Source organism: Hipposideros armiger, unplaced genomic scaffold (genome assembly GCF_001890085.2).
Source record: "Hipposideros armiger isolate ML-2016 unplaced genomic scaffold, ASM189008v1 scaffold_816, whole genome shotgun sequence".
NCBI lineage: Eukaryota > Metazoa > Chordata > Mammalia > Chiroptera > Hipposideridae > Hipposideros > Hipposideros armiger.
This window is the reverse complement of record NW_017732166.1, coordinates 393,675-420,757: the sequence shown is the minus strand read 5'-3', so window position 1 is coordinate 420,757 and position 27,083 is coordinate 393,675. Positions and strand designations below refer to the sequence as shown.

The 27,083-nt window shown below is 40.3% G+C and overlaps 1 protein-coding gene across 1 annotated transcript in view; it reads right to left on the bottom strand.

Moving 5' to 3' along the window:
• SPIDR (scaffold protein involved in DNA repair) overlaps positions 1-27,083 on the bottom strand; it is a 351,985-nt gene that overhangs the window by 137,474 nt on the left and 187,428 nt on the right. The window contains exon 9 of the mRNA XM_019628914.1: positions 6,728-6,941. Within this exon, the coding sequence (XP_019484459.1) occupies positions 6,728-6,941 (214 nt within the window). The remainder of the gene's footprint in view (positions 1-6,727; positions 6,942-27,083) is intronic.

Here is a 27,083-nt window from a genome sequence, read left to right as displayed (position 1 = left end):
ATGTGCCTCACCCAGGAAGAGTGCAATGATAATACCAGCATTGGCAAGTAAAGCGACATCCTCCACAACTAGACTGAAGAACAAAAGGACAGCAACTTGTCTGTTCCCCCTCCCCAATTCCCCAACGCTGTTCCCCTCCCCCAATTCCCCAATAAAATCTTAAAAATAAAAGATGATGATGTGAATTTACTGATATAGAGAGATATTCATGATAATGGGGAAAGTCAGATTTCACATCTCCCCATAACGAATGCATATTCTGAGGGCAAAACAAAATATCAGCCACAAGAATACTAATATTAATAAATGTTTTTGAATAAATGAATAAGTAAGTGAATGAGTCAGTAAGATAAGAGGTGTCGTGGTTATCCCTTGATACACTATTTCATACTTATCTTTTTCTGGTGCTCATCCTGGCTTCAGATTTGGTGATGAGTCATACTCGGTCAGCCAAATGAGTTCTATCGCCCTCTGTTCAACTACAATTATAGAAAATTCCTTCCTTCACATTTAAAAAAATTCATATTCAACTTGCTAAAATGTTTCCTTGGAATCATTATATTTAAAATTTTCAGGTTCCTTTGTAGTTAAAGCTGTTTATTCATTCATTGATAAATGTTGAAACTATGCGATGGGGCGATCGGATTCATTATACTATTATTTTTGTATATGTTTGAAATTTTACAGATTCATGACATTTTTGTAAGTTGCTTACTGTTACATAATTCTATGACTATTTCATAATACAATGAATTCTAGGCAAGACATTTTAATTTTACATTTATTCCCAGATTGGTTGAGCCAAGATCATAGTACATCTTACAGGAATTCAATAAGAATTTATTAGGTGATATGTAGAGAGGACTCTCTACTCCTCTGGGTAAGTAGCCATTGTACCTAAACCCACATTTATTACTAAAGGACAAACAGAAGTGTCTGAAGTCTATCGATACTTTTAAAAACTGTTTCCATGTTGAAAACAGTTTAAATGAACACAAAAGCTTTTTAGTGGGAAAAGAATAGACAGCTTACAAGGAAAAATATTCATTATAACTTGCCAAGGTTTCATTAAAAAAAAAAAACCAACTAATCATTTTTATTATTTTGGCTTTTTTTCTTTAACTATGAGCTAAGTACCATCTACACTGACTTCAGTTCACATTTGGATAAAGAAAAATAATTCTTCATTAAAAAATAGAAACTTCCAAACTATTAAGAAAGATGGCCTAAAACACCTATACAAGCATAGTGATACACACTCATCTCTGAAAACACTCTCCATCCCTCTCTCTTCATAAAGTACCTAAGAAATACTATTACTGTTCTTATTTAAGAAGCATTTTTTTCACAAAAATCAATTTATATATGACAAGACATAAGGTTGTCAAGTAAGTTTCTATGGGAGACATGGGAACAGGGAAATCAGCTGATTGACTAATTCACAGAATTGACATATTCAGCAGAAAAGTGTTAATTTATATGATAGTGTTATGTGTCCTTCCCAAATTCATAGGTGACGCCCTAACCTCCACTACCTCAGAATATAACTGTATTTAGAGACAGAGTCTTTAAAGAGGTGATTATATTAAAATGTGACCATTTAGGAACGCCTCTAATCTAATCTAACTAGAAGAATTTTGTAATCCCACAGTAAGAAAGGTCTTACTTCCTTACCATCTATGATACAAAATCCAGAAGAGTAGATATAAATCACTAAGATAAACACCAACAATCTAAAAGAAGACAGGTTTAAAAGTCATCAACAGGCATTTCATAGGAAATAAAATACAAATGGTTCTTAAACATAGGGAATGATGCCTAAACCCATATTATAGTAAGAAAATTGCAAATTAAAATGATAAATACCATTTTCTAATTTTTAATTTGGTCAAGATCAATACAGTAGGTTGGTAAAGGAACAAAATAGGTACTTTATACACTGTTAGTGGGGGAATGTAAAATGGTGCCATTTGACAATGTTTGCTAAATTAAACAGGCACATATCCTCTGATCTAGCAATAATATTTATAGAAATTTATCTTATAGCTCTTCCTCACACATGTAGAAAATGATGTATCCAGTGAAATATTATCTGAAGTAACCAAAGAGAAGAAGCATCCTATAGATCCATCCAAAGGGACTGACTGAATAATAATGGTATCTCTAAATTAGAAGTTAGGAAAAAGAATGTAGCAACTATTTAAATACTACTATACTGTTACTGAATGAGCTCCAAGGCACATTTCTAAATCAGAAAAGCACGGTACAAAAGAGTAATGTTTGTAAAAAAAAATAATAGTGGCAGGAAATCCATATACTTGGGGTACCAAAAAAGAATGTATACACATGACTTATATTCATCTTTTCTTATTGGTGTATATTTAGTATTACAATTTAATACAGTTTTTTCTTTTGTTAAAATGTGTATACATTTTTTGGTACCCTCTGTATATAAGCATGTGAGTTTACACACACACACACACACACACACACACACGCACACACACGTGCATACACGCACACACACTGCCTGACAATTAAGTTCGCAAACTTGTTGCAATAGTGTTGCTAACTTTTTTTTTATATCAGAGGGATTATTCCTTATGAATTTGTACCAACTGGACAGTTAACCAAGTTTACTCTTTGCAAGTGCTCAAAAGGTTGTGTGAAAAGGTTAGACAAAAATGACCTGAACTTTTTGTCAACAATTCATGGCTCTTGCATCACAACAATGCACCAGCTCACACGGCACTGTCTGTGAGGGAGTTTTTAGCCAGTACACAAATAATTCTATTGGAACACCCCCCATAGTCACCTGATCTGGCCCCCAGTGACTTCTTTCTTTACATGAAGATAAAGGAAATATTGCAAAGAAGACATTTTGATGACATTCAGGACATCAAGGGTAACACGACAATGGCTCTGATGGTCATTCTAGAAAAAGAGTTCCAAAATTGCTTTGAAAGGTGGACTAGGAGCTGGCATCGGTGCATAGCTTCCCAAAGGGAGTAATTAAAAGGTGACCATAGTGATATTCAGCAATGAAGTATGTAGCACTTTTTTCTAGGATGAGTTAGCACACTTAATTGTCTGGCCTCACTATATATATAAATATATCTACATATTGTGATATATATAGTGAGATTACACACACACACACACACACACACACACACACACACACACACGCACCATCTCTAGAAGGTGTAAGAAACTGGTATCTGTGGCTGCTTCAGAACATACGAATTGAGCAGCTAGGGAACAAGTACGGGAAGAAGACTCACTTTGCACTGCACATCCTTTGATACTTTTTGAATTCTGTATCATATGTATTAAATACTAAAAAAAACCAATTAAGTAGTTTTAGAATGAAATGGGGGGGGAGCCTATTAAAGGTATGGAGATCTAAAGGAATTATGATGCTATGGGGACCTAAATAATGATTCTAAAAGTTAAACTTTACCTGCTTATTTTAAGAAAATATATAGGCCAAGAGTCAGGGATCCTGAGCCCATTAATGTTTCTACAGGTAGTTCCAAAGGTAACTATGCTTGAGTTTTCTGAGGTTCACTGTAAAAAACTCAACATAGCTTGCTTGAATACACTTTTTTTGTTGAAGTACAATAAACTACAATGTAAACTGCTGTTGTGTACTGATAAAGAAGATGAAACTAGGACACACTGCAAAAATCAAATACTGGCAATATTATTGGGTTTTACCATAAGTTTCCAGAAAGGACTTCCTGTAAGTTTAAACAGGAATAAAACAGCTCAAATAACATAAGGAATTACAGTAACAAGATCCTAGACAGGAGCAGCACTGTTAGGACAAGGAGGAAATTGCTCATTCATTCCATATCAAAGTTCTATCCAGTGCCCTCACGCCCTAAGTGGTAAAGGAGACAGTTTAAAATCTAGCACCAGGAGACACACAATAAGGAAATGAACAAATGAAAAGTGATACACTTTAATATGTCTGAAGGTGAAAAACAAAGCAGGAGAAGAGAATAAAGGGGTAGTTTCCAACTTTTGATTTGGGACCCAGGGAAGGCCTCTTTAGAAGGTTCACAGCTGAGCAAATGCTTAGAGGCGATAAGAAAACAGCATTACTATGCAGACAAGAAGACAGGGTGGACAGAGCATCCAGCACAGGGAGCAGAAAGGACCCAAGCCCCAAGGAGAGAGGACTGAGTGGCATGGAATTTGAGGACCAGGGTGTAGTCCAGAGTGGCGAAAATATAACTGGGAAAGGTGAGAGGAGTAGGAGATGAGGTCCCAGAGCTCAGGAGGGGCTTGGACTCTGCATGAGATGAGCAGCTACTGGGGAAAGTACAGCCAAAAAGCAGTATGATGACTGATGATTTACATATTTGTGTCTCTCTCTCTCTCTCATGCTCTCATTCTCTCTCTCTCATACACACACACACACACACACACACACACACACACACACAAAGAAACACACACACTGCTCCTCTAGTCATCTTGATAACAGGCAGAAGGAGAGCAAGGAAAGAAGCCATGGGATGATTCAAGAAACTATTGCAATAATCCAAAAGAGAGACAGTGATTAATGGAAAGAGTCGTGACACTAGAGGTGGCAAGAAATGCTGGACTGTGTGGGTTTGGACGTGGAGCTGTCAGGAGGTGACCATGGGTAGAAGGGAGACTATGAGTAAAAGAGAAGTTGAGAATATCTGGAGTAACTGCAAGAAAGTTGTTTCCATTTTCTGAAATGGGAAAGAATGGGGGAAGAGGAGGAAGGTCAGGAACTTGATCCTGCCATACTATCAGCATCCAGGTAGAGCCATGGGGTGGCAGTAAGGCACCTGGCTATGGGGATGGGGCAGAGGTGCAGGCTGCAGTTACAGTTTGGGAGTCATCAATGTGCAGCTGGTATTTAGAGCTACCAGATGAAATGATATCAACAAGGTGGGGAGGTAGATAGACTAGAGGTTTAGGACTGAGTCCGGAAGCAGTTCAATACTGAGAAGCCAGGAAAGGTGATGAGGAGGAGCGCAGGAGAGATAGAAAGCAAAGCAGGATTGAGCACTGCAAAGGGAAACATGACTCTTGCACAAATGAGCACTGATAAGCAACATGTTAATCACTGCTGACACTGGAAAGTGAGAGGTACAGAGAGTGCGGACCAAAAGCCTGAATGAAATGGGTTCAGGAAAGAATGAAGGGGAAAATTTGGACACAGTAGTAGTTCAACAACCCTTCAAGGTATCTTGTTGAAAAGAAGAAAAATGAACCAACAGGAAGAGATCATACGGTCAAGGTGAATTAAAAAAATGTTTTTTAACATGATAGAAAAATAACGCATGAATGTAGGATAATGGGAAATTTTGGAGAAAAAAATTAATGTGCTGTATTCTTGAGTAAGCTACATGGAATACAGCATTAATCACAATATCTTCAAACTGAAGACACCTAATTATCTGTCAGAAGAAGAACAGATGAATTAATGGCATAAATGAATACAATAAGATACTATATAGCAATGAAAATGAACAAACTGCTAAATGCAAGACAACTGATGCATTACAAGCCTAATATTAAGTGAAAGTAGTCAGGCAAAAGAGAATGAGTATTGTATGACGGCTACATGGTTCTATTTATATAAAGTTCTCAAACATCTGAAGTAGTCTATTGCATCAGAAGTCAGGATCATGGTCACCTGGAGCAGGAAGGAGAGGGAGGAAACAGGAGAGGAATAGGGTGGTCCCAGGTACAAACTGCATTCTATTCCTTGGACTGGATAGGATTTACTTATTCACTTTGATTATTCATTGAAATGTATATTTATGCTCTGTGTATGATCCTATGTCTTATAATGTTCAATAAAAATGTGTTAAAAATTAAATAAAATACATGAAATCAAATTAAAAATAAAATGAAGTAAGTTACCCTCTGATATACTCAGCCTATCAATGGAAGAATTTAAGTAGAGTCTCATGATCACTTGCTATGGACACAATAAAAAGATCCCTCCTCAGGGAGGAAAGGTTAACTTAAAGAATTGTAAGTCAACTTCAAACCGAAAAACTTAACAGATGAAAGAAACTTTTAAAAGCTGCCAATAAAGTCAATAGTTAGCTTTTAAAACAAAGCTGCTGAAACATTCCCTCAAGAGTAAGAAGATTTTCTTCTTTTTGTGGTAAAAATTAATATCCTATGCAGAAGAGAGCAAACATGGTATTCCAAAAATAATTTTTCTAGTCCAGGGGTCGGCAAACTGTGGCTCGCGAGCCACATGCAGCTCTTTGGGTACACACACGTGGCTTTGAAGTAAAATTGAAAATGAAAATAAGACTACCATAGTTTCACTTATAAAATTTTTAAAGGATATTATTCACATAGTGGTGATTTCATTTGTTTTATAGGTCTCGCAAAACTTCGAGAGACAGGCTTGGCTCTTACAGGGGTCGGCAAACTTTTGAGATGGAACGTACCCAAAGAGCCGCATGTAGCTTGTGAGCCGCAGTTTGCCGATCCCTGTTCTAGTCCATTAATGACCATTTATGGTCTTTAAGATCAAATCCTACAAACAAGCCATCAGAGACAACTCAGTGCTTCTGTTACATAAAATCTATGTTAAATCCTGGCTTCCTTCCCTGGCATTTGTTCTCTTTAATAAACTGCTAAAAATGTTTGTGATAAAAAATGTTTTTTGAGACAAACTCACAGTTGGTGACTTCGGGAATCAGTGCTATGCACTCACCAAGGAGGGTAGATATGGATGACGTCTTGAGGTTGTCCCCTGAGGTAGTGTGCAGTTTCCTTGTTGAAGAGAATCTTTAGGCGAGTCCCAGGGCCCTCACATGGAGAAGGGCTGTCAGCCTGTAGTCCCGCTAACTGTTCACACATGGCAATTTGGATGCTGCATTCCTCATGCAGCTCAAGAATTTTCACAATTAATATACCAGATCTTCTACCTAGAAGATAAAGAAAAGCACAAAAGAAAAAACAAAGTCTAAAAGACATATGGTTCAAAGTGTCATGAACAAAAGAATCATGTTCAGATAGCTTCCCTTGCCTGGAGACAATGGTCAGTACACTTTGCACAGTAAATACAGATTATAACATGCTCATTGTAACATGTTTTTTTTTTAAAAAAACCAAAACAGCCTGCATGCTGCATTTAATATATTTTAAGCAACATAAAATAATCTTCTATCATAAAGAAACAATCTTTCGCATATGGAAAACTCAGACCTACCATTTCTTAGAGCATGTTTCTACTCCCAAACTTCAAACGTCTGATAACCACAACAAAGGGAGTAGAGCCACCTGTTGATCCTTCTTCTTTCTTATATGCCCCCTTTACCTCATTACCTGTTTTGATTCTCTACTTTGAAATGATGCGGTATAACTGGTTGGCTACAATGGTTCTAATGATCATACAGGTTGCAAGTTGAGGATTTATGTGGAATGCTGGATGCTAGGGCTCTAGATTTAAATGGGTAGAATTCAGTCTGGAAGTACAGGTTCTCTTATCCAGTTGGCCAAGTTACATAGCACTTGAACACCTCAGTTTCCTCATGTATAAAATGGGGATTCAGGGCCGGCTGAGTGGCACGTTGGTTAAAAGCTGGCTTGGGATGCCAGCTCTGAGCAGCAGGCCCCAGGTTCAGATCCCACATTAGGGCCAGTGACGATGCGCCCTCTACAGCTAAGATAGTGAACAACAGCTCGACCAGCAGCTGGGCTGCCGTGAGTCGCCGGCGACAGCGTAGGCTGCAGTGGAGCTGCAGTGGGCTGCCGTAAAGCTACCGTGAGTGGCTGGCAGCCGGCATGAGTGGCCGGCAGCCGGCATGAGCTGGCAAGAGCTGCTGTGAGCGACCATCCAGTGGCCAGCGACCTATCTGCCTCACCCAGGAAGAACGCAATGGTAATACCAACATAGGCCAGTGAAGCGACGTCCTCCACAACTAGACTGAAGAACAAAAGGACAGCAACTTCTCTGTTCCTCTTCCCCGATTCCCCAACGCTGTTCCCCTCCCCTTATTCCCCAATAAAATCTTTAAAAACAAAAAAATGGGGATTCATGCCACCTGGCTCAATTAACATTTTTAAGAATTAAATGAGATAAATGAAGTTGACATTGAGCATAGCCTATAACCCAGAAATCCTATGAGATATGTACCCAGGAATTCTTGTCACATGCACCAGGAGACCTAAACGAGAAAGTCTATCTCAGTATTATTTGTAAGAGCAGAAAACTGGACCCAGCACAAATCAATTAGGAGGGTGGATAAACTGTGGTGTATTCATATAACAGATCACTATACAGAAGTTAATGTGAGTGAACCAGGTCTACATGGATTAGTCAGAGAGATCTCAAAAAAAAAAAAAAAGAGGGGATACACAAGCTATACAGAGTAGACACTTAAAGTGTTATTTTTAAAACACAGTAACCCATAAAACATTGTTATGAATATGTATGTATAATAATAAAAGTATATACTGGGGGTGCCAAAAAAAAACGTATACAGATTTTAAGAGATGTTAACACTTTGGTCAACATTGCTCAAGCAGTAATTCACCATAATCAGAAGTATCTAGACACTGATGGTAACCACTATGAGTGCCTCTTGTAAATGTAAAAATCAAACATGACTTGTTATCGGTACATATTAATACAGTTTTCCTTTCTTAAAATGTGTATACATTTTTTTTTTGCACCTTCTGTATATACTAGCAGGATACATAGAAAACTCACAACCACTATATCTAAGGAGAGACAAAGGAGTGTGACTCAGGAAGGGAACTCAGGGGATTTTCAACTTATCTGTCATATTTTTTCTGTTATAAAAAGTATGTGAATTAAAATAGACAAAAGATTAAAATGTGTTACTAAGCCTAGGTGGTGAGTACACTTAACATTTCTCTATTACTCTGTTTTATAATTTAAAAATGAATTAAATAAGATTACAAATGCTGTGTCTAGCATAGTGCTTTGCAATAATACACCAATATGAGTTTCTTTACCACTTCACCCAACTGGTTAATAGTGAATAATAAAAAGTAATATTTAGGGCTGGTCAAGTGGCACGTTGGTTAAAAGCTGGCTTGGGATGGCAGAGGGCCCCGGTTCGGATCCCACATATGAGGGCCAGTGACACTGCCCTCTACAGCTAAGATGCTGAACAACAGCTCGACCTGGAGCTAGGCTGCCATGAGTCGCTGGCGATGGCAGGTGGGTTGCCATGGGCTACCATGTGTAGCCAGCATGAGCGGCCAGCAGCTGCTGTGAGCGGCCGTCCGGAAGCCGGCAACTGATCTGCCTCACCCAGGAAGAGCGCAATGATGGTGCCAACTTGGGCCAGTGAAGCAACATCCTCCACAACTAGACTGAAGAACAAAACAACAGCAACTTGTCTGTTCTCCTTCCCCCAATTCCCCAATAAAAATCTTTAAAAAAAAAAAAAGTGATATTTAAATAGCGTCAAGGTTTTAGTTATACAGTTTAATTTTGTTTCCATTTCTTTCCTTTCATTTTTCTTCTGTCATTTTCCACTCAATTTTTCCATCCAATTTTTCCATCCCTTCTTTTCTATAACTGTCAATAGCATGTATTCACATATTAATAAGCAGGACTAGAACACCACCCCACAGCACTATCTTGAACTACTATTTCCTAAGGTATGTATCTATCTTTCTACTATCTCTTAAGGTAAGGAAGGAAATAGAATGGGGAAGGGTATGAACAAGCACAATGTTAAGCTACTCACTATGGGGGAGGAACATGGGGGAGTAAAACAAGTATTAAAGAAAGGCACTGACTAGGAAGTGAACACTGAGTCTGCTCTGCCACAAAAGGTGTTCGTTTAATAAAAAGTAGCTTATCTTCAATTGATAACTAGAAAAAGAAGTCAGGACAACATGGAGGTCATTTTGATGCACACCCCATTTACCCTGGGCAAGGCAGACAGAGCAGTGGTGGAAAATTAGGGTCTTCAGCAACAGGGAAAAGCCCTACATTTAGGGGCTGCATTAGCCACAGGAGCATTTTTGGACATATTTTAAGATTTGTTAAAACTTGTGCCTGTACTCAGGGCTCATTCCCAACAATGTGTAGCAGGCTTGCCACCTCACCCATCAACCACCAACAGCAGCTACTGTCCAGAGCTCCAGGGCACCTGTGCTCACTAGCACCCATTGTCTTGCTTGAGGTCAAGTGGGCCAGCTGAGCACATGCCCTTGGTTCTGTGTGGCTATAATACTTGCTGTGGCAGCCTCCAGCCATGCTCAGCTGCCTGCCCAAGCAGCACAACTTCTCTCTGCAGATACTAATTATTGCCTTGTGCAGCTCTGATTAAACATATGTTTGCAGTGGTCTACCCCAATCAATCCTACAATTCCCATAGGCCCTGACAGATTTTCTAAAAGGCAAGACATTGCAAAAACACATATATAGTATTACAGCAGAAAAAGCTATCTTACAAGATGAATCATAGTGCTTCTGAACACAGTTTCTTTGAAGATTTTTATGATAAATTCTGACAATATTCCAACAGCTATGAACTATGCTCAAGATTTACAGCACCAAATAACTTTTAGAATAAATACTCTTTCTGATATTGACTATCACTACAGCCCTGGTACACTGCAGCATGCTTAATGACTAAACAGATTGGGAAGGAATGATGAGTGGCACTCTCTGGACCTCCCCACAGGGCTGGGAACAACGCTGTGCTCTCCCAGAAGTACTTCAAAATGTTCCCTAAAGAGCCTCTAACACAGCCTTACCAGTGGCCTGCCTTCCTGGAAGATAATAAGGCAGTGTAATTGCCTATTTGAAGAAGAAAAAAGCATGGGGCAACCCAAGACAAATTAGTATTTGAGGTAAACTTTCAATCTGAACACAAGAAATACTGGCTTTACAAATGGAGATTATTTTGAAATTAGATGCATGGTACATATAAGGCCGTTTCTATACCAGCAGGGCAACATTTTCCATTAATATTGTAAGACAGCCAAAATACCACCTCATCCAGGAAGTGTTTCCAGAATCAGATAGAAGCAACTATTCCTTCCCTTTGAAATCCTCAAATAGCTTATCTATAGTTATGTTTGTTAAAACAGTATCCTCATTTTTAAACAGAGATAGTATTAACTATCCTCAAGAACACTGCAAATATCAAGAGATGACACAGAAAACTCATAGTGCAGGGCCTAGTCCATTACACATATAATAAGTGGCAGCCACGGTTACCATACCACGGTCATTGTTATTATTATTAACTTTTCAAGGCATTTTCAAATCTATTATCATACTTGATCCACAATAACCCTATGAAATCGGTAAGGAAGATATTAGTTTCCCTTTTGACAGGTAAGAAAACTGAAAAAGTTAGTTGCTCCAAGACATTTTTAAGGTCTGAGAGGATTACTGGAAGTCTAATCCTAGAAACTGAATATCCTTTAAGTCAAGAACCAAAATGTCTTTGGGTAAATGCAAGTTAAAGATAGGATACTGTGAATGACGCTTGTTTCCCTACTTTATTTGCTAAAATATAGGATTTGTTTAAAATGTAAAGAAAGTACATCAGGTTGAGAAATTAACTCCAGTGAGGCTCTTGCTGTAGCTGGACATGACAGGATTTCAACACTGGTTACTGCACTGAAAAAAGAAGAGAATAGTTTGTCATAGTACTAATCACTAAAGAGAAAGTGCCACAAAGATCAAATGGACAGCACAAATATCAATATATAACACTAAAAACTTCAAATGATTAAAAAACAGGAATAGAAGTATTCATATAGAAAATATACCACAATATGTAGCAATTTCTATCCAAACATATGCCTAGCACATGAAACAGTTCTCAGTTAAAAATGGAAAATATTGGGGCCAGCTGAGTGGCTCAGTTGGTTAAGAGCTCGCTCAAGAGTTTGAGCTCTGAGCAACAGCGGTTCGATGCCTGGCCTGAGCTGAGCTGCTGCTGAGCTGCCAACAGGCAGCAGGATGGCTCAGCTAAAAAAAAAATATCAAAACAAACAAACAAAAAAAAGCTAATGGAAAATATTTAACTTAAAGGCTAACATTTACTGAATGAATTTATGAATCAGCGATTTATTTTATCAGCTAACTGCCCTTCAAAAAGTCTTTGGTTTTAAATGACCAACAGGCCACAAAAGAATTGAGTAAATGATATAAGAACAAAACGTATTTGTGACTACTGGGTTAAATTACTTATTTGAAATATACAGGTATCTAAGTTCCATTTATATGCATGTCAACTCAAATCCTAAGCGGGTTATATTGAATTAATATATATTATGAGGATAAATTTCATGAATACTTATACAAGAAATACAAGAAACTAAAAAAACTATACAAGAAAGTACCAAGCAAAGCAGAGATAGTGTGCGGGGAAAGATATTGAAATTATCCTCCTACAAAGGAGAGAAACATGTTTAAGTTTTTCTAAGAGAAAACTTTTCATAGTGTAATTGTTGTATTAACTTTAAATTGCTCCGTTTAATTATCAAAACAATGACCACAAAGTAATTTGGGATTACTGTATTATTACTCTGCCTCTCTTTATCTTCACAGATATCCTAACAAGCTAATCCATTGTCTTGCTTTAAAATGTATGTTCTACTATCTCTGAAACTGGTACTATTTTCTCTCATTCAGAACGAATCATCAGTAAGTGCCCACCATTCCTCTTCTTCCTCAGTCCTCACCCATTATGTACATGCAGGCAGAGACGCACAGACACATACACACAGATGAGGAGAAGGATGGCAAGACAGCGCAGAAAGGGTCAAGGATAGCTAGACATCAGGTGATTTTAAAGTTCATTGGTTTCACATGCAAATATGACCGCTGTTCTTTTTTTTTTTTTTTAAGATTTTTATTGGGGAATTGGGGGATGGGAACAGCAATGGGGAATCGGGGAAGGGGAACAGACAAGTTGCTGTCCTTTTGTTCTTCAATCTAGTTGTGGAGGACATTGCTTCACTGGCCCAAGTTGGCACCATCATTGTGCTCTTCCCGGGCGAGGCAGATCAGTTACCGGCTTCTGGATGGCCGCTCACTGCGGCTGCTGGCCACTCACGCTGGCTGCTGGCTACACACGGTAGCCCATGGCAACCCACTGCAGCAGGGGCTGCAGCCGAGGCTGCAGCCTATGCCGTCGCAGGCGACTCACCGCAGCCCAGCTCCAGGTTGAGCTGTTGTTCAGCATCTTAGCTATAGAGGGCAGTGTCTTTGGCCCTCATATGTGGGATCCGAACTGGGGCCCTCTGGCGTCCCAAGCCAGCTCTTAACCAACACGCCACTTGGCCAGCCCAGAACCTCTGTTCTTAATACTTGTTGCATTCATTCCAAATTACCATGGCATAATCACTGCACCTTTTACTCCTTTTAAAAATGTATTTCATAGCTTTTATCCCCAAAATAATACACACATCCAATATCAAATGGTTTTATTTGGAGTGCTTCTATTAGCTACTTATGAAATTTTAAATAATATCTTTAACCAACTCTATGTTCTATTCTATTAACTTCTAGCTTTGTAAAATGAAAAAGGGCTTATGCACCTATCTACATTCTCCTCTCAAGTATGCCACACAATTTTAATTCCACTTAATTCCACTTTCATTGTCAAGGTTAATGTACACAGTATGTCCTATAACCTACATTAAATCTCTGTGCTCTGGCCATAGTCTGACTCTAAGAGTTAAAAATAATTAACAAATTTATATTTGCACAGTTACGTAAACAGAATCCATTGCAAGACTAGTCCTAGTAATACTTTTGAATGAGAATACCTAGCCTCAAAGCCAAATGATTTGACTGTAATAATTCTTATTTATGCTCAACTGGGCCCTCCAAGTGCCAAAATAAAATAGGATTGTGCTCTGGTGGCCTCAACATTCCCATCAGAAGTCTTAGCTTGCTCCAAAAGTTCATTCCACCTTTTTCGAGAAAAGTCCAGTCCTGTTCTGGTTAAGACTAAATGCAATCTGCCTGAGTCTGGGTGGCAGAGAATAGCAGATCAGATCAGAATGGTCGAACAGGGTGAAATCAAGTCTTATAACTGTGTGGACTTGGGGTAGTTCCTCTAAGTGTGATGAGAGGCCAATGGAGAAGGTGTATAATTTGTTTTGTTGAGAACAGACTGAAGACACAGGGAAGAAGTAGGGAGATCAGGTAGAAAACTACTATAGCCATCCAGAACAGATAATGGTAGCTTAGACCTGTGGAGGGGACATATAGGTGATGAGAAATGTTGGAAACTACATGTACTTTGAAGATAGAGCCAGTAGTACTTGTTGATGGACTGGATGTATTATAGGATACAACAGAAAGCAGTCAAGAATGACGCTAATACTTTTTTTTTTCTTTTGACTACAGTATTTTTTACCTGAGCAAGTAGAATACAGTTAATGTTTACTGAGATAGGAAAAAGTTCTAGATGAGTAGGTTTCTCTCTCTCCACACCCCATCCCCCGCGACCCCTGTGTATGTGTGTGTGTGTGTGTGTGTGTGTGTGTGTGTGTGTGTGTGTGTAGGGGGGCTGGTGGCAGTGAAAAATACTGGTGTCAAGATCTCTCGGTTATAGTTATATTAAGATTAAGATGCCTAGTAGTTATTGTAATAGCCCGGCCTTAACTTACCACCCTAGTCTAATACCTTACTATTTTGACTTATTGTTCATAAGGCATCTTCTTAAGTGTAAATTTAATGATAGCCACACTGTACTTGAACCTTCAATGGCCATCCACTGGATAAAAATCCAAACTACTCTACATTATTTAGAAATGCCTTTGTTACCTGTTACTCCTTAGTGTTTCAGCCTCAAGTATCTTTAAATTATTTTTATAATGAGGTGAAAAAGACCACACTTCAAGAAACAGTTTCATCACCATCTCACTGGTGAACTCTCTGAACACAACTCTCCTCTTCCATCTAACAGAATTACTCTTCTTTACGAGATGTGACAAAAAAACTATGATGAATATTTAAACACAAAAAAAGTTTGGCCGGCCGAGTGGCTCAGTTGGTTAAGAGCTTGCTCAAGAGTGCAAGCTCTGAGCAACAGGGTCGTTGGTTCAATTCCCACATGGGCCAGTGAGCTGTGCCAAGCTGAGCTGCCTCTGGCAGGATGGCTCAGCTGGTGAAAGCACGTGCTCCTAACAACAAGGTTGCCTGTTCGAGATGGTGGGCTACGCCCACCCATAACTAAAGACTGAACTTGGCACCTTGAGCTGAACTGCTGCCTGGCTGGCTCAGGGATAGAGTGCGTGCTCTTAACAACAAGGCTGCCGGTTCGACTCCCACATGAGATGGTAGCTACACCCACCCACAACTAATTGAACACAGCACCTTGAGCTGAGCAGCTGCGAGCTGCCAATGGGCAGCCAGATGGCGACTGGACTTGGATTTGAGCTAGCTGCGCCCTCCACAACTAAGATTGAAGGATAACAACTTGGCTGTTCCCCTCCCCTAATAAAATCTTAAAAAAAAAAAGTTTATTACAGTAAAAGACACATTGCCATTAAAACCGTTCAAAATACTCCCCCTCACTTCAACACACTTATCTCATTGTTCTTGCCACTTTCTGCAGCAGTTCTGGAAGTCCTCTTTCATGAGTGTCTTAGTTGTGCTGTCGTGGCTGCCTCAATGTCCTGAATCATTTTGACTTTGGGGAAGCGATGTGTGACATGGAGCCTTTTCGTTGTGATAAAAAGATACAGTAAATGCTGCTGCTGAGTGCCATCCAAAAGAAAGACAGGGGAAGCAACATGTTGAACCTTAGTGTGACAAGTTTTAGCTTGTTTAGTGCAGTCAGTCGGGTGTGAGCTATGGTTGAGAGAAGGTGTGTTTTACAGTGTGCCATATATCATCCTCCATCATGACAATGCTCCATGTCACACATCACTTCTGGTACATGGCAATTTCTGTCAATTCAAAACATTACAGTGTGTCCTCATCCACCTTATTCACCAGATCTGGCACCATGAGACTTCTGGCTCTTCCCCAAAGTCAAAATGATTCAGGACATCGAGGCAGCCATAACAGCACACCTAAAGACACTCATGAAAGAGGACTTCCAGAACTGCTTCAGAAAGTGGCAAGAACGACGGAATAAGTGTATTCAAAATGAGGGGGAGTGTTTTCTGAGGGGGATTACTGGCAATGTGTCTTGTACTGTAATAATTTTTTAAATTTAAACATTCACCATATTGTTTGGTTATACCTTGAATGTCATCGCTAGACCTTTTACTTGCCAAATTTTAAAACACAGAATGAATAATTTTGTCTATTAAACCATGAACTCTGTGCTGTACTTGGATAGGTAACTATAAATATGTATGAGTTGAATGAACCCTAATACAAATTGATGTGAAGAACTTTGGGGACTATTTTTCTAGTTTTGGTTTCATTGTCAAACCAAGATGGTTTTGACCTACCTCCCCTCACCTCAATTGAACTTGATATGTACCCAGAGAATGCAAATTAAATATGATTTAAGTGATGCTCCAAAAGAAAACAATATATTCCAAAATCAAATCCAAATGATGTTTTATCTATTCATTGTATTGTACCACTGTTTTTTTTTTCACTAACATACAGTGAAAGACGCATTGTATTTATTTGTATATAATTATACTATCTTTTCTTTCGAGAGGTTACAACTATGCCTAACTTTACCAGTGATCCCAAAAACCTTGTAACATTATGCTCCTGTAAATATTCAATAAGTTAAACTCTTATTAATTGCATTATTGCATTATTGTTTAGTAAATCAAAACTATCAGTAAATGTTTAAAATTGTCATCAGATTCATTTCACAGATAATTTCACAATATAATTTGTAAAGCTCTAACCAGAGGTCTAGATTTTAACACATAAAAACCAAATTTTGAAGAATTTACATGTTTACCCAGTAAAGAGCACAATTACTTTTTGTTTAAAATTCATGCTATCCCATAAAATTTTAAGTCATCTGGCAATGATGAACAAATACATATTTTAACCACAACTGCTTAATGAACTGTAAACAATTGTGCTTTCACTTCTTGATTCCACATTTTTACTTGCCTTTCACCCAGTTTAAAATATTCTTTGCCAAAAGCCACAAAAATTCTAAGAATGAAACAGAAATCTGAAACCCAACCCTTAAAAATAAAAACAAAGAGTACACAATACTGACCAGGCAACCAGGCAACTGGAATGCTCATCAAAGTCCATTGCACAGGACATAAGAAATTAGCACAGGACAACAGTCACATTGGATCACAGTGTCACAGTGCTACAACCAGGCATGTCACTGTGACTTGTTCTGCTGGGGTGGCCTTACTGTTCTATAGAGGGTAAATGGGCAATTGAGAAATTTCATTTTTTAAGAACTTAAGGAAGGAAAAAGAATACAAAGGAGTCAGGAAGGTAAAGTTTATCTAAAACCAGACAAGAGGGGGTACTCTGGAATAAATGTTTTTGTCCCCCCAAAATTCATGTGGAGCTCTAACCCCCAGTGTGACTGTATTTGGAGATAGGGCCTCTAAAAAGTAATTAAGGCTCCATGAGCTCATAAGGGTGGGGCCCTGATCTGATAGAATTAGTGTCTTTATAAGAGCCACCAGAGATTCTTCTCTATCTTCTGAGCACAGATGAAAGGCCATGTGAGCACACAGCCAGATGGCTGCTGCCTACAAGTCAGAAGGAGAGCTTTCAGTAGAAACTAATCACCCTCATCTTGGAATTCCAGCTTCTAGAAATGGGAGAAAATAAATTTCTGTTGTTTAAGCCACCCAGTCTATGGTATTTTGTTATGGCAGCCTGAGCTAAGACAGATGTTGGTACCCTAGGGAGTGCTGCTGTAACAAATACATAAAAATACGGAAGCAACTTTGAAACTGGGTAATGGTTACAGGATGGAGTTTTAAGGTATGTTCCAGAAATATGGACAGTAAGGGCGATTCTGTTGAGGTATCAAATTGAAATGAAGAACAGGTTATTGAAAACTGGAGGAAAGGCAATTGCTATGGACTAAATGTTTGTGTCTCCTCAGATTCATATGTTGAGGTCTTGATCCCCAAGATGATGGTATATGGAGATGGGCTTTTGGGAGGTAATTAGGTCATGAGGGCGGAGCCCTCATGAATGCTATTAGTGTTCTTATAAGAAGAGAAACAAGACAAATGATCTCTCTCCACCATGTGAGGATACAGTTGAGATGGCAGCTGTCTACAAATCAGAAAGCTGTCTCAGCAGGAACTGAATCTACTGGTACCATGAACTTGGACTTCCCAGCCTCCGGAACCATGAGAAATAAATACCTGTTGTTCAAGCCTCCCAGTCTATGATATTTTGTTATAGCAGCACAAACTAACGGATATTTTTGTTATAAAGTGTTAAAGAACTTGGCTGAATTGTGTTCTATTTTGTAGAAGACAGAATTTGTGAGTTACAAGACTGGATATTCAGCAGAGATGTCTAATCAAAATGTTAAAGGTACAGCCTGGATCCTCCTAACTTCTTATAGTAAAATGTGAGAGGAGAGAGATGAATTGCAGGAAGGAAGCAGAACTTCAAGATTTGGAAAATTCTCAGCCTGTCCATATTGTGAAAAATGAGAAAGCATGCTGGGAAGAGAACACTAAGAGTATAGCTAGACTATCACTCGATAAAAGAGATAGTAGGATTGTATGAACAGAAGCACTGCCAGCTTGAGCTGAAGGAGACTGAGGTCAGAGGACATGAAGGAAGATTGCTGGACTTCTTACATCCCATAGGACAGGGCAATCAAGCTATTCTGTGCATGTGCGTCATCCGTCAAAACAGGGGAAGAATGACCCTAAAGGCACTTCGGAGATCATAAGGGCTGCCACTGTCAACCACAGGCCCAGGGGGCAGGGCTGAACATTTCTCCTGGGTTTAGGTGGGCCAGGATGCTCACTGGCTGCCTCAGGGGTTAGTCTGCAGAGAGCCCAAGGATAAGAAGCCCAACAGAGCCCTGGGGGTGACTGAAGGGCAGAGCATTGAACCAAAGAGGATTTTTCTTGAGCCTTAAAACCCAATGGAAATTTGCCTCAGTAGTTTGGACCTGCTTGGGACTTATTCTCCTTTTTTTCTGCCTATTTTTTTCTTTTTCTAATGGGAATGTCTATTTTATATCTGTCCCAGCATTGTATTTAGAAGCAAATAACTTGTCTGGTTTCACAGGCTCACAGCTATTGAGGAATTTTGCCACAGGATGAATTGTACCTAGAGTCTCACTCATATCTGATTTTGATGATATTTAGATAAAATTTTTGACTTTTGACTTTAGGATTGAAGCTGGAATGAGTTAAGACTTTGGAGACTGTCGGGATGGAATGAATGTAGTTTGAATGTGAGGACTTAAATTTTGGACAAGGGCTGGAATGTTATGACTGAATGTTTGTGTCCCCCAAAATGCATATGTTGAAGCCCTAATCTCCAGTGTAGCTGTATTTAGAAATGGAGCTTCTAAGGAAGGGACTAAGGTTTAATGAGGTCATAAGGATGGTGCCCCTGATTCGAAGATTTACGTCCTTATAAGAATAAACATCAAATATTTCTCTTTCTCTCTCCTTATGCACACAAGGAGGTCACGTAAGCCCATAGCACTCAAAAAACATCAGAGATTTCTCTCTCTCTCCCTCCCTATACACACAAAGAGGTCATGTGAGCACATAGCCAAATGGCAGCTGCCTACAAGCCAAGAAGAGTCCTCACCAGAATTGGATCATGCTGGTACCCTAATCTAAGAATTCCAGCCTCTAGAGCTGTGAGAAATAAATGGCTGCTCTTTAAGGCATGCAGTCTATGGTGCTTTGTTATGGCAGCCCAACAGACTGAGATAAGGGGCTACTACAGGTTAAACTTTCCAAGGTGTGATATATTAGGTTGTCGGAAAAGTCATGACATACTTTTTCTGTTTTTCGTTGCAAAAATGCATCATGACTTTTCCAACAACCTAATACATAGATCTACCTAGTATGCATACTGACCCCTTCTACTGAGTACTCACAAAGCACCGTCTTCTTTATCGAAAAATTTCCTCATTTAAAACCTTATTTCATAGCATTGTAGGTAAGGTAATATTTTGGGCTTTGAAAATAGGATTAAAAGATGGGCTGGCTGAGTGGCGTGTTGGTTAAGAGCTGGCTTGGGATGCCAGCTCTGAGCAGCAGGACCCTGGTTCAGATCCCACATGAGGGCCAGTGACACTGCCCTCTACAGCTAAGATGGTGAACAACAGCTTGACCTGCAGCTGGGCTGCCATGAGTTGCCAGCGACGACGGCATACGCTGCAATGAAGCTGCAGTGCGCTGCCATAAGCTACCGTGTGTGGCCGGCAGCCAGCGTTATCAGCCAGCAGCTGCTGTGAGCTGCCAAGAGCCGCTGTGAGCGGCCGTCCAGAGGCCGGCGACTGATCTGCTTCATCCAGGAAGAGCGCAATGATAATATCAAAATGGTCAGTGAAGCAACGTCCTCCACAACTAGACTGGACAACAAAAGCACAGCAACTTGTCTATTCCCTTTCCCCCGATTCCCCAGCACTGTTCCCCTCCCCCAATTCCCCAATAAAATCTTAAAAAAAAAATAGGATTAAGATGATGTCCAAAGATCACACTGAAAACTTTTGAAAGGTCATATGGCTAAATAGAAAGTACAGAAATAGATATTTAAATATCTCTATTTTTATAAATGTAACATCATCTGAAAAATAAACATTGTGAGAAAAATTTCAGGAACCCAATTATAAAATAAAACATTACTAATTGTGAATGGTTAGTAGAGCCCTCTCTAGAGGTGACAGGCTCACACCCACCCTTCTCTAAACAGTCATGGAGAAGGCCAGAATTGCATATGCCTCTATATAGAACAGCATGCCCACTGTAAGGCCGAAACACTGTAAATCTGTGTGGCAAAAAGAGCTGAAAATATACTTACTAGTGTTCTGACAGAATCTAGGATTCCCTACTGCCATGTAATTCTTGATACTTTAATATTAACCCTTAACCCCCTTTCCTTTGTAACAATTATTAATATATTCTAACAAACAACTTCTAATTAATCAGTTAAGTCACTTTAAATTGGGTCAAAATAAGCAAAATCTACAATTAGCCAGAGCAGTGCATGTCAGGCTTGCTAAACAAAAGTGGGTACTTTAGTCTTGGGTGCTATCTCCTTCCAACAACATTGTAACAAACACTAATATGTAAGAGGGAAAAGGATAAGAGAAATAAGGTTAAGGATTAAAATGAGATGATTAAAAAGATTCAATAAAGATTAAAAGTGCCTCTCTTGAAACGCATATGGTGAGAGATCAGAGTTCCAATCATGGAACAAGTAAAAGGTTAACTAAAACACTCACAGGGACTAGGAAATGAAAAACTGCTCTGAGGATGATTTTACAATCAACAATATACAAGGCAAGGTAATACACCGACACACAGAATTTTAGAAGTAGAAAAGTTTAACAACGTCCACTTTTTTCAGTAAAGAAACTAAGTCACAGATCAAATGACCAGATAAGCCTTTAGCTCCAACAGAGTTGAGAACAGAATAGATTATCTCTTGATTGGGGCTATTTTTTGCACTACAGTGTCATGAAATGTTTTAAAATTCACCACGGACATTCACTTATTTACTTCATAAATACTTCCTGAGTTACCAGGTACTGCTCAGGGTTGCTGGGTAAACCCTATACATCTTTGCACTTATTATTTACTTACATTTTGTGTTAATTACAATACAACAAGATACCAGGAGTATAATTACAGACAAAGAGAGAAAACTGTATCCTAGTTGTCAAACTTTATATTATGAAAGACACAGCATTCCACAGGAAGATGCTATTTAGTGTTATGCACATTTAGCAGGGTGGCAGAGAAAGGTGGCAGTGGGAAATGAGACTGTATGACAGGCTGGGAGCACAACCAAAAATGTCACACTGGATAGTTTAAAAGTGATGAACATTTATTCCAAGGACAAGAGGCAGCCAATGGAAATTTTTTAAAGCAAAAGAACGATACTATCAGATTTGCTTCTTGGGATGAGGAAAGGTCAGTGGCAGGGAGACCAGGTGGAGACTGATCCAACAATCTAGACACGTAAGAATATGGGTCTAAACTAGCAGCAGATGGGATAAATAGAGATCTTGCTTGAGAGACAGTTTTCAAGTAGAATCATCAGAATCTAGGGAACAGATGGATTGAAAAAATATACAAGAAAGTCCAAGCAAAGACTTCTCAATTAATGGCCAAGGAAGGCAAATGCCAGGGCATGCTGAGTCTGAGGGGCTTGTACGATGCTTAGGTGCAGTTCTGGCTGGGAAAGCCAGCAGGACACAAAGTTACCAGACTGCTGGACAATCCTGGGGGAGGCAACATGGAGAGCCCCAGTTACCCATGAAGGGCACATAGAACAAGAAGAGGGCAAGGACAGAAGCCTGAGGAACACCTGTAGAAGTGGCACACAAAGGAGGAAACAGCAAAGAATCAAGAAGGAAAATGAAAGATGGTGGACTAGACGGACGCTGTGTCAACTGCCTCCCAGGATCACACCAAAATTACAAATAATTTATAGGACATTCAACCTCGGAAGTCCCCTGAACACTAGGTGAACAGAACCTCTAAATAAAAGATTTCAAAAAGAGGCCATGTCAAGTCTGGTAGGAGGGGCAGAGACAAGAGAGGGTGAACCCCGTGAGGGACACCTCAGTGATGGGGAGGCTTCTCCGGTTGGGGGAGAGAGCCTCCGGCCCCACACCGAGCTCACCAGCCCAGAGTTACTTTGCCAGGAAGAGGAGTTCCACGATACCTGGCAGTAGAAATTAGTGAGGACCCTGTTTGCTCAACTCGGTGAGGTTCAGGGTGGCTAGAGAACCAGTGGAGCCGGCACACGAACTCGCTCACCGGTGAGCACTCACCTGGTCCCTGGTGGAGGGAGCAGCAGTGTGAATGGGGCCCAGAAGCCTGAGGGTAAAAACTGAACTGAGCAGCTCTCATGCAAGAGCTGGAGGTTTGGGGACCATTGTTCACCTGGTGTGCAGCTTGCACACGAGTAGTGTACAGGAGGGTGCCATTTTTTCAGGGTTGGGCCCTCCCACAGAGGGTCAGGTGGGGGACCGCATTGGTCTGGTGGAATTGGCGCAGGAATGCGTGTGTGCACACTGCCTTACATCCCCACCCTCCACACTGCTTGTGCTGCGTAGCCAGGGAAACTCCTGGTGGGCATGCTCTGGCTCCAACAGCCTGCTCATTGAGACATGGGAATCCGTGAGCAACCTTGGGTCCCCTCCTCTCTGCACTGTGCATGCAGAGTTGCCAGGCTGCCCATTGGCTGTCGGACAGCTCTGCCTGATCTGCGAGTGGGTGACTGGGAAAGGTTGAGACTGGGAGTTTTCCTGGGAGTGTTGGGCCATGAGCTGTGCGCCTGCGTGATCTGGCCAGGGCATTCCTGGCACGTTTGGGCAGGCAGGTTGCCAGGGCAGGAGTGCATGCAGTTCAGATTGGGTGGGGGCCACTGACCACGTCCCGTGGTGCCTTCAGGGGCTGCCCCGCCCACCTAGAGCTGTGTTTCCGGGGGAATCCTGAACACCTGGTGCCTGGCCACCACCTCCTCAGGCGACAGAGGGTTTTTTGCAGCAGCATACAGCCTGCAACAACCTGTGAGGATTTTTGGTGGTGAGCACAGTTCCAGAGCACACAGCAGCTAATTGCAGGAAGCTCACTGCAAGCCTGAGAGAGAGGCCGGCACATGATGCGTTGGGCCCTTCCCCCCAATATGCATAGTGCTGAGTCACCCAGAGCCTCTCTATTGCTGAGCAAGTGGTCTGCAGATTAAAGCGGGCAGAGAACCTATTTTTCTTTTTAATCTTTTTCCTTTTTTTTTTCTTTTTCTTCCCCTTTTTCTTTATTATTATTTTTCTTTTCTTTCTCTTTCATCTTTTTTATCCTTTTCCTTTATCTGTTTTCGTTTTGTCATTGTTTCTCAGACTTGTTTATCTGGATATTGCTTTGGTCACTGATTGTCTGTCTTGTTCTCCTGTTTTTGTGTTTGTGTCTCTTTTATATACTTTTGTTTCTCCTGTGTGACCATTGCTTATCGTGTTTCTGTGGGAGTGTATCTGTTTTCTGGTGTTCTTGGGTTGCTTGGTTTTTGTTTTATGAAGTGAACATGAATCTAGCACTGGTCCAGGAGCTGAGACTACACTGAATTTGTAGAAACCACTGACCACAGCCTTTATGCACCTGTAACACAACCTCGCCCACCTACAGCTGCATTGCCAGGAGCAATCGGGGTGCTGGGGTGACTGGACCCACCCCCACAAACTATGGAAAAGTATTTTTACATGAGAAGGTGGTCCGCAGAAGGGAGTCATCTTCGTGGTGTTCAGTGACCACAAACCTGCACCACAGCCACTCGGGAGCAGCTTTCGTGAATTTGTGAGTGGGAGGTAGAGGCTGGCTGTAGTGCCCTTGGGGCGCTATACAAGTGGGTCACAAGGCCAGGTATTGGTGTAAGAACTGAATCTGCATTAACGTTTTAAAAACTACAAATCACATGGCATAACTCACTTGAACTCCATCCTGCCAAGCTAGTGCCACATCACAGAGGCACCCTCAACACCGGGTCAAATAGCCAGACACACGCCCCTAAAGAGCCTCTTTCAATAGGTGGGCCTTACCGGCATCTGGCAGGTGGCAACAGGCTTAGGGGGCTCTGGGCCTTTCACTAAACTGCCTCAGGACCAATATTGGGGGCGCCAGCTTCAGTTCACACAGAGACCATCCCCACATGACCCCAGGTCCAGCACGGGCAGCAGTCAGCTGCATACAGCATTGAAGCACCTACCAGGTAGCTACGGACCGGTAACAGACAGGTCTGAAACAGTTCTGAGTGGAAGTCCTGCCCAAAATACACCAGAACCAATACACCCAGAGGCCAGTGTTAGAAAAAACCAGAGTACTACCTGGTTGAACCTACAAGTGGCACTCTCAAAGGACATTCTCCATAGGCACAAAAGTCCACAGTGCACAAGCCTCCCCTGACGGGGTCAACCTCCACACAGCATCTCATACACTGTGAACAGCTAATTCTCCCAGCTAATCAATCTGAGGGTCAATCCCACCCTCTGACAAGCCAAAAGAATTAAAGAGCAACTTCAACAGCGATATCTCTGGAACACATGGGACAGAAGAATACAGACACTGTGCAATCCAAATATAAAGGACACATACTACAAGACCACCCAGGAATGACTGAGAGACATAGGTGATCTATCTAACACATCGAAGCAATCACAGAGCGACAGCCAGAATGAAGAAACAAAGAAACGTGTCCCAAGTAAAAGATCAGAAGAAACCTCTAGAAATGGAACTAAATGAAAAAGAGGTATCCAATCTTTCAGAGACAGAGTTTAGAACACTTATAAGACTGTTTAAGGAACTTAGTGAGGACATAAAGAAGGATAGAGAAATCATAAAAACAACTAGTTAGAACTAAAGAATACAGTAAATGAAATGAAGAACACACTCATAGGAATCACCAGTAGATTAGATGAAGCAGAGGATAGGATCAGTGATTTAGGAGAAAAAATAGCAGAAATCACCCAATTGGAACAACAAAAAGAAAAAATAATAAAAAACAATGAAAATAGTTTAAGAGACCTGTGGGACAACATCAAGCACAACAACATTCACATCATAGGAATACCAGAAGGAAAAGAGAAGAAGCAAGGGATCGAGAATGTATTTGAAGAAATAATGACTGAGAACTTCCCTACCCTGGTGAAGGAAATTGACATACAAACCCAGGAAGTGCAGAGTTCCAAACAAGCTGAACCCAAACAGGCCCACACCATACACATCGTAGTTAAAATCGCAAAGATAAAAGACAAAGACAGAATCCTAAAAGCAGCAAGAGAAAGACAGCAGATTACATACAAAGGAACTCTTATAAGACTAACAGCTGACTTTTCTACAGAAACTCTGCAGGCTAGAAGTGAGTGGCACGAAATATTCAAAGTGATGCAAAACAAAGGCCTACAACCAAGATTGCTCTACCCAGCAAGGCTATCACTTAAAATGGAAGGAGAGATAAAGAGCGTCTCAGAAAAGAATAAACTTAAGGAATTCATTACCACCAGGCCAGCATTACAGGAAATGTTAAAAGGGCTTCTTTAAACAGAAGAAAGGGGAAAACAAGCTAACCAAGGAAGACCAGAAACACGAATAACAAAATGGCAATAAATATGCACCGATCAATAATCACTTTAAGTGTGAATGGGCTAAATACTCCAATCAAAATACACAGAGTAGCTGAGTGGATAAGAAAATAGGACCCATGCATATGCTGTTCACAAGAGACTCATCTCAGATCAAAAGACACATATGGACTGAAAGTAAAGGGATGGAATAAGATATTTCATGTAAATGGAAATGAGAAGAAAGCTGGAATAGCAATACTTATTTTGGACAAAATAGACTTTAAAATGAAGACTACAATAAAAGACAAAGAAGGACACTACATAATAATAAAGGGATCGATTCAACAAGAGCACATAACCCTAGTAAACATCTATGCACCCAACATAGGAGCCCCTAAATGTATAAACATATTTTGACAAACATAAAGACAGAGATCAACAGTAACACTATCATAGTAGGGGACTTCAACACCTCATTGTCACCAATGGACAGATCCTCCAAACAGAAAATCAACACGGAAACAGTGGCATAAATAAAACTTTAGACCAGCTGGATTTAATCCATATTTTTAGAGCATTTCACCCCAAAGCAACAGAAAATACATTCTTCTCAAGTGCACATGGAACATTTTCCAAGATAGACATGTTAGGCCACAAAACCAGTCTCAATAAATTTAACAAGACTGAAATCATATCAAGCATCTTCTCTGACCATAGTGCTATGAAACTGGAAATCAATTACAAGAAGAAATCCAGAAAGCACACAAATACATGGAGGCTGAATAATATGCTACTAAACAGCGAGTGGGTCAAATATGAGATCAAGGAAGAAATCAAAAGCTATCTCAAGACAAACGACAATGAAAACACAAC